We start from the raw sequence: 12,253 nt of genomic DNA on the forward strand, positions 1-12,253 counted from the left end.
ATAAATCACCCATTTTGGAACAGCTTTGATTTGGGCTCAAGTTGGCAGCCTCAGTCTTACTGTAAACCTTTTTGATATAGCAGCTCCCGTTCAAGGTCTAGCAATGCAACAGGACAACATCCAGGTACAGAAAACAGGCTGAAGTGCTTGCCATACTGTACCCTCTCCGACGGCCTGCCACGCTCGTGCATTGTAATTGTTGCTCTGAATTGCCCTGGGCTGTACCTGGCGGTGAAAGCAATCTTGTGCCAGTCCTTCAGATCCTTTTGCCAATTCTCCCTTTTAAGCTCTATCAAACAAAATTTGATAGCGCTTACCACAGCTGTTACAATCACTGGTAGTAGTAGGAAAAGGTCTTGTGAAGTGAGATTGTTTAGCTTTCTGTTATCCTCATATTTAGTTTCCTAAACTAAGTACTAGTAATCCTTTCAATACTCTCCAAGCCTAACCTATGGCTAAACTGTTTTCAAGGACTAGTTAAAGACTTCTATTTATTTTCTTGACACTTTTCTTAGTGTCTTGTAAATCATCTTCTGTCTTTGGCCCTGGTAATGAGTGAAAAGGATATTTAACAAACAGTTTTATCACTACAGTATATCTATGTTTTGTTAGACCAGAAGGCACATCCCAATTCTAACTGAAGGTCACTTAAGTTGCTCCAATATTTCCTGTTTAGATATATAGCATCACTTTGGGATAAAGCCCAAAGAAAACTCTAGGTATTTGCCTAATGTACCTCCCACTCCCCATTCATTGTGATTTCCTTTAGGCTCTCATATGTTACCTCTGGGAGTTTGCATTATGATTTCCTGCATCACAGCTTGATCTCTTTTTCAGAGGGTAAATTCTGCAGCTCCATCAATGTATGGCCACTCAAAATAACAAGGCAGCCCACGTGGATGCTCAGCAGGCACATGGACTGTGATGCTGAATTCAGCCAGAAAGCCTCCTGGCCCATTTTCCTCTTGAATATGGGGATGAGGGACAAGGAAGCTGTAAAAATTGAGCTGTCAAATTTTTTTGTCTCCTATTTGGGCCTCAGTGGGCTCCAAAGAGGGTTGAGAAGTGCCAAATTCTCTGTCTGGCCCTGTCCCAGGTGAAGGCTGCCTTCCAGGGTGGCTTGAGAGCCTCTTCTCAAGGTGATTTTTCATCATTTTTACTGCTTTCTGCACCTCTTCTTCTGGGTTGCTGAAGCTTTCCTACTGGCTTTTGTTTTTATAAGGAATTGTCTCACCCATTGGGCTCTGGGGGCCGAGCCACCTTTTGATCCTCTATTTCCTTCCATAAAAGTGGTGCCTAAGCTGGGTCTCACCTGGGATGCCTGGATACAGTCCAGCTCCTACCCCAGTGAATTGTAGCCCTGCCAGCAACTCATCTCAGCCCTCTCTGGGAAACTCGCAGACTCTCACTCCCTTTTGCCAAGCTGCCACCTCTGTCTTTCAGTTCTTTGGTCCATCTTCAAGCCCAGTGGCCCTCCGTTGCTCGTTTCCTCTTGCTTTGACAAAAACGCCTGCGTGCAACGTTTGCCTCAGAGGTGACATCCTGCTTTCTGAGGCCAGAGTCGAGCCATTTGTCCTGTGCAGTTAATAGGTGCCTGCGAGCCCATGGGGGCTTTCTTCGCTCCTGTCTGTGTCCAGCTCCTTTGGCTGCCTTGCAGCCTTTTTGCATGTGCTCTGATTTCTCTCCTCTCCTCAACTCCAGCCTTCCTTTGGCTCCCCCATGAACCTTCTTCAGTTCTTTTACTCCAGAAAAGATCTTAATATCCTCATGTGCTTTTCCTGACTTGAGAAATCCCTAGGATTTTTATAACCTTTATTTCTCTTGTCCAAGCCCATTTGTACTAGTCGCTGTCCTGACACAAAACAACAACAACAACAACAACAAAAAAAAACCACAACAGTTCGAAGAGGCTTACAAATCCTCTTCTTCTACTCTGTTCCAACAGCCCAGCTTGTGAGGACAAATGGGTCTTTTTATCCATTGCTTTGCTGCTGCACACATTTGCCCCCTCTATATTAAAATCCCATGATGTTCTTCCCCAAAGGCACATTATTAAATGTCTTTTTGAGCTGATTTGCACCAATTTCATTTACTTGCCAAAACTACGCTGTTTTTAAGCATGAAAGGCCTGATCCTGGAAGTCCTGAGCCAATTTGCTGCAAGGCACACTTAAGCCTGATTCCACTGTAAAGTTTGTTTCAATGTTGCACAATACATCTCTTCTCCAGGGGAATTGTGTGCAATCTCTGATCTGGACAGACGTCAGAGCTTGAGACATCTCAGATCTGGGAGTGGCTCCTGGGTCCCCTGGCACCACCCCAGGATCTATGTCCATCCTGCTGGCATGACGTCAAAAGCTGAAATTTTGTGCCTCTTCCCAGCGCTGCCAAAGCCAGGCCTGGTGATTTTCTCCAGCAGTGGCTGCAGCTGCACTGGCGTGGCATGGCCACCGCTGGTTCGATCTGAGCAGCACAAGTAATGGCTTACCAGGTGGCCCGTGTTGCTCTGCACTGTGGATATTTGCTTACATGCCTGGCAGTTCCCTGCAAATTCCAGCTGCCCCGGTCTTCATGAAACCTTTGATTGAAAGCAGATGGAAATTGCTTTTAAAAGGAGCACCCTCCGATTTTGACCTGTGAGCAGGATAGCGGCTGAGATAAAACTCTAGCAAACTGACAGCCTTTTGAGCTTAGGGCTCAGGCTGGCACATGCAAATGCGTTTTATCTTGGAACTGCAGCAGCCAGTAAATCATTCACTTTAGCTTGGTGCTCATCTCCTTGGGACTGATTAAGAGAAAAAAAGTCCATTATCTGTAAGCAGCTATTTTGAACGCTTGCTGCTGAGGTCTGTTGAAGGCAATAGTGATGGTTAAAGCAGCAGCCTCAGCTTGCACCCTACCAGCTATGGTAAAATAAAGGTGCCAAATATAACTCTACATGTTACTGTTTGCAGTCGGGAAGGGTTCCTGGTGCTGCAGAGAAGGAAGAGACAAACCCAGCGCTGGGACAGTGGGGACTCCCTTCCCTGCACCCTGAGGCGCACCACCCTACTGCGCTCCCCAGGAGAGCCGCGAAACGGAGCTGTGCAGCTCAGCAGGACGGGATTCACTGTGACCTCCTGGCATTACATTACAAGCATTGCTTGAGCCTTGCTGGCCCTTCACCGGACCTACCCCTGGTAACGTGCTGCTGACATTTCCCATCTGCCAGACCCAGCTTGCAGTGGGCTTATTCTAACCCTAGGCAGGTGAAGTGAGATTTTGGGTTCTGTCAGCCGGTCAGTTATGTGCTGGCCAAAGCTACAGTCCACTTTGGCGGCTCAGTGCACAGGTCAGAAGGAAGGAAGGAGTGCTCGACAGTTTTAATTTTTATATGAATGCCCAGCAGTTCCTAGATTCTTCTTTAAAAGGTGCTGACAGATTAAGAACAGCTCCCAGGCTCAGATTTTGGACATACATGATTTTTCCAAGTTGTAAATCCAGCAGGAGCAGTTCCAGCGTGACTGTGGCTGTGCAAAGTGTCCTTTCCTTTAGGCAGATCAACACTGTTCAGCAGTAGCTGCACATATAGCACTGGGCTCGTGCACAGCAATCTAATAGGACATACCTAAGACATGACCTGAAATGTAAGCAGGAGCATTTATGATGCCTTAATGTCCAAAATAAAAACAATGAAGAGAAAAAACAAAGTGAAGAAACTATGAAATGTATAAAACAGTGTAAAGAAAATTGCTAGAGTTTAAAAAATGGAGAGGGAATTAGGTTTTTAACATGTAGGAGTACAAGTAAGGTAAAGATCTTTAGAAATTGTGTAGTTTTGAACTGGAAATAGGACTCAGACAAGTCCTCAAAGTAAATAGTTAATTACTGGATCAATGGAGATAAAGATCCAGACTTTGCAGTTGATTTCTTTATCCTCTGCTGAGCCTGCCAGTGAAATTCCTGGTTAGTACTGGTGTTGCTCCGGGTCCGTGGAGACTAGCCCGTCAGCAAGCAACTTGCACATGTGATTATAATTGATTTTGCATGCTGAAAGTGAGAAATTCGACATCCCAGAACCACTGACCCTTACATTTTCTCTGGTTGGTAATAACTGTTCTCTCTTATTTCTGGGGGTGAAAAGAGAATTTAGCTTTCTTGAGTGGCTGGTCATCCCAGCGAGGCTGTGAGAAGAAGGGCTGGCACTGCAATGCTTTGCTGTTTGCAGGGAAAAAATGACTCTGTGTTTGCCATAGGGGCTGTGATATTGGGACAACAATTCCATTGCAAAAGAGAATTAGAATAATGAACTTCAGCTAAACCTGACTAGTTGGCATGATTAATGCTTAGCTGTAATAATAGAGCTGATGCTTGTTGACTGGCGGGAGCAGTAGAGCTATCTAGAGAAGCCCTTGAAGTATGCATTAGTTCCACAGAGGACTCACAATTAGATACAGGCTTAAGCTAAAAAACAGTCTGGGTCAAAGTGCTGCCCCGGCATTGGGGTAAATTGGCTTTAGAGTCACAGGCTGGTGCTGTGTTGTCTCTGCAACAGATACATCCCACATCCATTTGGTCAAAACCTGGGCAACTGGTGATACTCTTTTAGGGTGCAGAGGTTTAGAGCTATCTTTTCTCTAAGCAAAGCTGAATTAGCATGGTCATTAAGTGGAGGTTTTGGAAGAATAAAATGATTAAATAAGATGCAAAGTTTTTCCCATTCAGTGATTGCAGGTTCTGGCCACAGGAACTGCCACATTCCCTGTGCCATTGACATGACTTAGGCATCCTGAAAAAAAAAAAACTTTGCCATCATCTTCTTTTCTACATATTTTTAAACAGTCAGCCTAAATGTGTCTTATGAACATCAGTGTGCTTAGTATTGTACAGCATCAAATTATTATCCTTGGCAAACAGATAGAGAAACTTAGGAGCAAGGAGATGAGGTAAGTTGCTTCTGGTCGTATAGACTATTAAATAGTAGCAAGGTGGGAAAGGAAATAGATTCCTCCAGAGCAGTGTTTGTAGGAAAAAATATATGCCAGTGATCTGAACTGAGATCTCAGTTATTTCTTGTGGCTCTGGAAGGGATGACTATTTTGCCTCCAAATACCTACAGGATAAGAAAAAGTGCATCTTTAGGTCACAAGGTGTATGACTAAACTTCCTCCAAATTTTCTGACAAGTCTAAGGTTAGTGTGAATGAAAACACTTGCTATGATCATGTCTGTATTTTGAGGAAGTATGATCCAGGTCTGAATCAATGTTTTCTTCATTGCGTACATTGCTACTAAGGATTCATTAGATGAGAAACTAGAACATGGCATCACAGTGGATCATTTTGGTTTTGTTTTTATTTTTTTGTTTGTTTATTTTTAATTATTGTGCTGAGAATATCTGCTCTGTGACAAGCAATCAGCTCTCAACAGCAGCACAATAAAAATCAGTCCAGGGCAAAGCAAACTAGTAAGAAGCTCCAGAAAGTGGTGCTGTTTGAAACAAGTTGAAGTATTATTTTGAAAGCTCGCAATGAAGAACAGAGTTTTGCTAACTATTACAACTGGACTTTAGAGTAACTGCTGAGTAGGTAATTAGTCCCCTAGGAATACGAGAGTCTGGACAAATGTAAGACAGAACAAGAGAGGAAAAAATGTGTATGAAGATTTAACTTTAAAAAACAAGCTAGAACATTAGTCACAGGAGGGATATAACTCAACATTCGTTTAATGTTTATTTCTGTGATGAACAGAAACATTGTTCTTAACCCCTGTACTGAAGCAGGAAATGGGAGCCTTCTCTCTTTTTAAGGCAGCTGGAACTATTTTATTGAAGTTCATCTTTTTGACAAGAGGGGAAGGAGGAGAGTAAAGAAATGCTCTAAACATACTGCAAGTGAGTAAATAGGACTTAGACTTGGATGGACCTGCAAAAAAAAAATCACTTGTGAAGATGGTTGAGATATTATATGTTCTCTGTTGTGGTCTTCAGTGACTCCCCCCATCATGAAGATAAAGAACTTGGCCATGATTTCCAAAGATAACATCCTTCTCCAACGCGAGTATTTGCTCATGGTCCACCGACAAAGCATGCTTCCATTTTCCTTTGTGCTGAGCAACATGTCAGCTGCAAGGAGGTGATTGCACCCATAGATCATGTTGGAGGATCTTGGCCCCTCCACTTTGCAGGGTTTCCAATGACTTGGTGAAATACAACTTCAAAGAAAATTCAAAGCATATGAGAGCTTTCTCAGGTTATACAGTGCATGTGTGGTTGGTCCTGTCCTTCCAGAGCCCCTGATTCATAGTCCGAAACTGCAACTATTGACTTATTTGCAGAGTTTCTACACTCAGCTTTTGTGGTTCGTTGCTCCCATTATTATCTTACCAGCAGCAATTTGCTAATCAGTCCTCTTCCTAGAATAGTACTAGTATTGCTTTGGATGTTTGGTGTTTTGAAAAAAGAAAAACGTAATGCAGGTGACTCTGCAGGAGAATTAGACGTCACAAGAACATCCAATCTATTCAAACGTGAGGCTACACTGGGTCACAGTCACTGAACTGAGCACCTAATGGGTTAACAGTCACATCATAGCTGAAGGTTCAGGACCAAACTGCCAGACCTAGAACCGCCCCCCCCCCTCAGTTTTGAGGACCTTGTACTTTGGCACTGTATCTACTCTCTAGTGTCCAAAGAGATTCAGGATTGCGCAGACAAACTCCCCACTCTACTCTTGCAATATCCTTGGCCAAGTGATGGGGTCCCACTCATCTGTTCTGTACCCTCCTCCTGGGAGTGCTGTCAGTGGTGCGTGGTAGTGTGTTTCTGACATGGTGATGCTCCAAGACCTGAGCGAAGGTTACTAGCGTTTTTGTGTGGGCTCTGTGTTTACTATTTAAGGTGAGGGAGAGGCCCTGCATTCCATCTGTTGGATCATCCTGTCTGTTTTTCAAATCAACGCTGATGGCCAGACAGGCAGGCAACTCTTCCTTGAAAACATTCAAATTATCTTGAGAAGTGTGCCAATTTCTGCAAACTCAGTGTCGGCAACATGTGGTAGATCCAGCATAGTCATAGTTGTTCATTCCTGTAAACATTGTCTTCACCCCGCCGCTCCCGTCTCTTCTCACCACCTTGAGCCACTTCCCCAAAGCACTCAGCAAAAGGATCCTGCACAAACACACCCCGCTCTGGCGTATTCCTTCCAGGAGAGGGCAGGGGAACACAGTTTATGGCAGATCCACTCCTGAACAGCAGCCAACCTTAGTCATGTCCCAGATCCTCCTGTATGCCTTCCAGTCTGTTTTGCTTTCCTAAATGAGCAGAGGTAGGTGCTGAATCTCCTCGAAGTGAGTCAGTGGGTTCTGTGACACTTACAGATCTGCCGGTCCCTGAGTCATCTTCAGGAAGGAGAAGTTGGACCGGACTGTTTTCCTTGCCCTTGAACCTCTAGGAACGAGCCTCTTCTGTTACATTGGCGGCATTGGCCCTGGTGCAGCTTTGGGTTTAAACAGCTGAGCCCCAGCTGTTCTGCTGCATCTCACCGTCAGTCAGGGGAGGCTCTGCAGGGGCAGCTGGACGCCTGAGCTCTCAGCACACCTGTATCCCTGCAGAAGGTCAAGCGATTCCCTCAGCCATTCGTGATAATAATGGTCTGCTCTTGGGGACTTTTGCTCATTTTGTACAGATGAAGATGTGAAGATCGTGCAAATCTGGGGTTGGAACTGGACTTGATTAAAAATAGTCTGGAAAAATAGCCAGAAAGTCAGCTGAAATTTTCTCAGTCACTATCTAAACGAACGGAAAATTTGGGGGAGAATCAGAAACTCCCCAGCTCCCCACTGGCTTTAATCTTTCAAAGGACATTAGCATAAACATTCTTAAAAGGAGTTTCTTCCATCTTATCTCCCTAGACCTATAACTTTGACTTGAAAAGACAACACAATTTCCAAACTAGTTAAGGGGGGTGGGAAATCAATAAACTGTTGGCTTTACAGCACAGATGCCCTTGTGAGGCCAAAGAAATTAAGTCCTGAGATTGCTGTTTCTGTTTCCACCTTGTCCCGCAGAACCACAGTCAGGGATAAACATATTCTTTGTGTCAATATTTCTGTAGTACTGGGAGGACTTGCAATCCTTATCTGCGAATGTCAAGGACTGCTAAGTTAAAGTGATCATAACATTACCGGAGTGTTTGACAGGCTTATTCACTGCCTCTGTGCCGATGTAACTGTTCTGGTGCTGAAAATCACGGGCCAGCAGATCTCAACTGGACACAACCTTTGATTTTGTGGCACTTGGAAGGAATCAGTTTGTAGAAGGCTAATTCAAAAAATCCTAGAATAGAATTTGAACTTTATTTTTCTTTGCTTCATTATTTTTGCTTCTGTCATGGAAAAGAATGGCCTTGATTCTTAAATTACATGAAAATGTGCAAGTAATCACTCTAGCCTCATTAACCCTTGTTTTGCCAAGTGGCCAGTTGACTCATTTGTTTACTGCTAGTTTGCTGCTCCTGTAAAGGGAAGCAGGGGCTGGTGCAGCAGTACTGCAGGTACAGCAAAGCACTTTGTGCAGCACGATCCCTCTTTTTGCCCATCTGTGAAGTTCAAACACTTTCCCTTCCAGTCCTCTCAAAAACGAGAAGCGACTTGTATCACAAAACTGTATAAACAGTTTACAGGAGATGGGAAAATCTGAGGCAAGAAAAAAAAAACAGGCTCTGTACAGCCGCAAATGGTAAAGTAAAGCATGTGCCAGACATTTCTAAGGTATAAATTGCATTTGTTGCCTTTCCCACCTTTAGTGGCTCTGTGCTAGGTAGCATAGTAACATAGTAATGTGGGACTGACTTCAGCCAACAGTTTCTTGTTGACTTTATAATGCAGTGCTATTATTATCTCCAAGAAAACTTTAAAATGCTCAAATGTTGAGGTTTATTCACCATTCCTAGCTGAATCTTTAATAGACAGACATCAAACAAAAGGCAGTGAAGAGTACCTTAACTTTACTTTGGCCCCTGTGTTTGACTGGGCAATAGGAATGCTAAAGAAGTTGTCCAAGTAGGTAAACCAGTTTGGCTGAAGTTCTCTCCTGCAAAGTGGCAAGAGTGAATGGAAAATCCCCAAGCAGAATCCAGGAAGGGAGGTGATAACAGGTTTTAAAAGGACTTGGAGAAGAGATAAATGGAGGGAAGCAAGTCTGTTGGCAACGCACAAAGAGCATGGGGTAGGGGAAAGGAAAAGACAAATTTATTTTTTGTAGGGGGAACAGGGACTCACTTTTGCTACACACGGCCACTGCACAGAGGTAAGCTGTTCTCAGAAATCTGTGAGTTAAAAGGCAAAACAACTCCATGGAAGATCATCTTGAAAATCCTGCCCAGCCCAACTGTTGCTCCTGGGGCTTGTGAAAAATAGGTGGCCAAAGTGATCAGAATTCATTATTTTTGTCTAGATGTGTGCACTCACTGTTAAGCAAAAGCTAGTAGTGTTTTCAGAAAACCTGAGCAAAACTTAGATGTGCATCGGTATGCTTTTATCACCATGGGGCTCCGAAGAGTTAATCAGCAAATCGATTCACAGCTCTTGGGTGAATTCAGGTGTCCTGGATGGGCGCAGAAGTGGCTGAGTCAGGCTGCTCACAGGTGGCTTGGGCCGAAGATTGCAGTTCTCGATTTTGGGCTTAAACACACAAATGCGTCTACAGATCCCAGACCAGGACTGTGGTTCTGGGCCCCCGCAACAAACTAATTGGCACAGCAGCACGATCATCCCAGAAGAGATTTCCCAAACAAAATCTCTGCTTAGAAAAGATGCAGAAGAGGATAAAACTGTGGGTCTCTTCCATCTAGGATGTCCCCATACTAGTTTCAAAGTAACTGTGACTTTTGCATGTTTTCTTATTATTCTCTGTTGTAAAATAGTGGCTTGGTGTAGAAGTGAAATTCTTCACCTAGAAACGAAATATCAAAACTTGTGCTATCCTATATACTGTTTGTTTGTTTTTAACGTGTCCTTTGTTTCTGTCTAGAAATTTTGAGGGGCAGAAAAAGAGGACTTTGGATGTGTGTGCAGCACGTGCTGATGTCCAACAGCCCGGCCAGGGCAGTAGTGGCTACAAGATGGCTGGACACACAGAAATTCCTAGTGCATGGGCACTGCATATGTGCAGAAAGGCTTCCCCGAAGCTTTTCAGCACGCCTGGTCGCACATCACATGCGTGTCAAAGTGGATCTAGACAAAAAGTTTGTGCGTCCACAACTTGTCACATCGTGTGTGAGCGAGTGCCTGTCGTGAGTCTAGATGCTCTAGACTCACTTTGCAGGCACTTTCTGCTGCCCGCATACTCTTTTTATTTCTAGGAAATCCCAGCCAAAAATATGGCAGCCCTAGTTACGCTTGCCTGCTCATTGCCATTGCATTTTAGTTTGCAGTGATGCCTTATGTTCAAAGGGTCTGATGCTCTTTTGGATTTTGCAACATATTTGAAGTCATCTCTGGGCAGGCCAAACTGCCTATGAACCTCTGCAGCAATTTCAAGAAAGTTGGAAACTAGTGTAACCAGAATGTAAAGGAATTGCCTTTGCATGTAGAAAAACAAAATTTAGAGAAATCTCTGTGTTCGTGTGCGTATCTGACTCATAGTAATGTTAAAATTAAGGCTAACTTTTGGTTGTTTTCAAGGTCTTAAAATTAATCTAGAGTTTTGTTAACCATACAGCTGATCACTCAAATTCCACTTAAGACCAGCTTTAAAGGGATTTCAGCTGTATGTAAGTCTCATGTCCTGTGCATTGCATAAAGCTAAACTTCACCTGCTCAGGGAATAAAGGGTTTTAATTTATAGAAAACAGTAAAGCAAGGTTTGGCAAAAAAAAAAAATCTATTTTGAGTAAAAATATTTAAAGCTAGCATTTTTAGTGATGTAATGCCTTTAACATCAGTTACACTAATGCAAGATTTGGCCCTGATGTTTTTTGTATAAATACATTATCTATGAATTTGATGCATGTGTATTTATACATTATTCATTGAGATATATTGAGAGGAAGAGCAATAGCTCTCAAAGAGAGCAGCCAGCGCTGTAAGCGTGTGCGTGCTTCTCAGCGCTGGAAGCTAAGGCCCAGCGCTGCGTGTGCGGGACAGCCGGGGTAACAAGAGACTGCCAGCGAAAGGGAAAACTACCGCTCGGCTTCCCCTGCCTGAACAGAGGAAAGGCGAAAACCGCACCAATTGCAACCAAAGCAAACTTTGGGGAGAAAAGTGGCTGAAATGAGTAAAAGCTTTCCATTTTGTTAGTAACACCCCTCCCGGGCGGTCTCAGTCTCCAAGCGAGATCTCCTGAGGCCGTGTGTGTTTGGTGTGGGGAGACCCACAAGACCCCCTCAAGAAAACCAATGCTTTCTGGCATTCTGTCTTGCTGGAAATCACCCATCCCACCAAGCTTCAGCCACTAGGCAAGGAAAGAGCAGGAGTAAAGATGTGGGATAGGGACAGCATGGGGCTTGTGCATCTCTGAGGCTGTGTACAACTCAAGGGAGTTGTGCATGTCCAGAGGCTTGCACAATTCTAGGGGTGTGCACATCCCCAGGGACTGGAACATGTCCAGGGGCTTGCACACCTCTAGGGGCTTGTGTTTGTCCAGGGCTTGCCTATCTCCACTGATGTGCATACCTCCAGGAGGTGGACATCTCCTGGGACTCGCACTCTTCCATCAGTGTGCACAACTCCAGGAGCCTGCACATCTCCAGGGCTGTGCACACCTCTGGGGCCTTGCATGCCTTAAGGGATGGACCTGCACAACTCCAAGGACTTGCACATCTCTAGGGGTGTGCTTATGTACAAGGGCTTGCATATCTCCACCAGGGTACACACCTCCAGGGACTTGCACATCTCTAAGGGCTTGGACACTTCCAGCAGTGTGCATGCTTCCAGGTGCTTGCGTACCTTCAGGGCTTGGACATCTGCAGGGGCTTGCACACCTCCTGCAATGTGTACACCTCCAGGGGCTCGCACACCTCCGGGGGTCTGCACACCTTCACTAGCGTGCACACCTCCAGGGGCGTGCACGCCTCTGAGAGTGTGCACACCTCCAGCAGTGTGCACACCTCCAGGAGACTGGACATTTCCAGCAGCTTGGATATTTCCGGTGACTTGAACATCTCCAGGGGCTCGCACACCTCCTGCAATGTGCACACCTCCGGGGGCTCGCACGCCTCCAGCGGGCCGCCTCGCCGGGCCCGCGCCCGCGGAGCGGATGAAAACCGTGACCCTCCG

General features: G+C 44.9%; 1 protein-coding gene across 1 annotated transcript in view; it reads right to left on the minus strand.

Moving 5' to 3' along the window:
• CFAP100 (cilia and flagella associated protein 100) overlaps positions 1-12,138 on the minus strand; it is a 39,396-nt gene extending 27,258 nt beyond the window's left edge. Inside the window, exon 1 of the mRNA XM_062585907.1 lies at positions 11,959-12,138. Coding sequence (XP_062441891.1) covers positions 11,959-12,138 — 180 coding nt within the window. The remainder of the gene's footprint in view (positions 1-11,958) is intronic.
• Between the last annotated feature and the right edge of the window lie 115 nt (positions 12,139-12,253).

The sequence above is a fragment of the Rhea pennata genome, chromosome 12, assembly GCF_028389875.1.
Source record: "Rhea pennata isolate bPtePen1 chromosome 12, bPtePen1.pri, whole genome shotgun sequence".
NCBI lineage: Eukaryota > Metazoa > Chordata > Aves > Rheiformes > Rheidae > Rhea > Rhea pennata.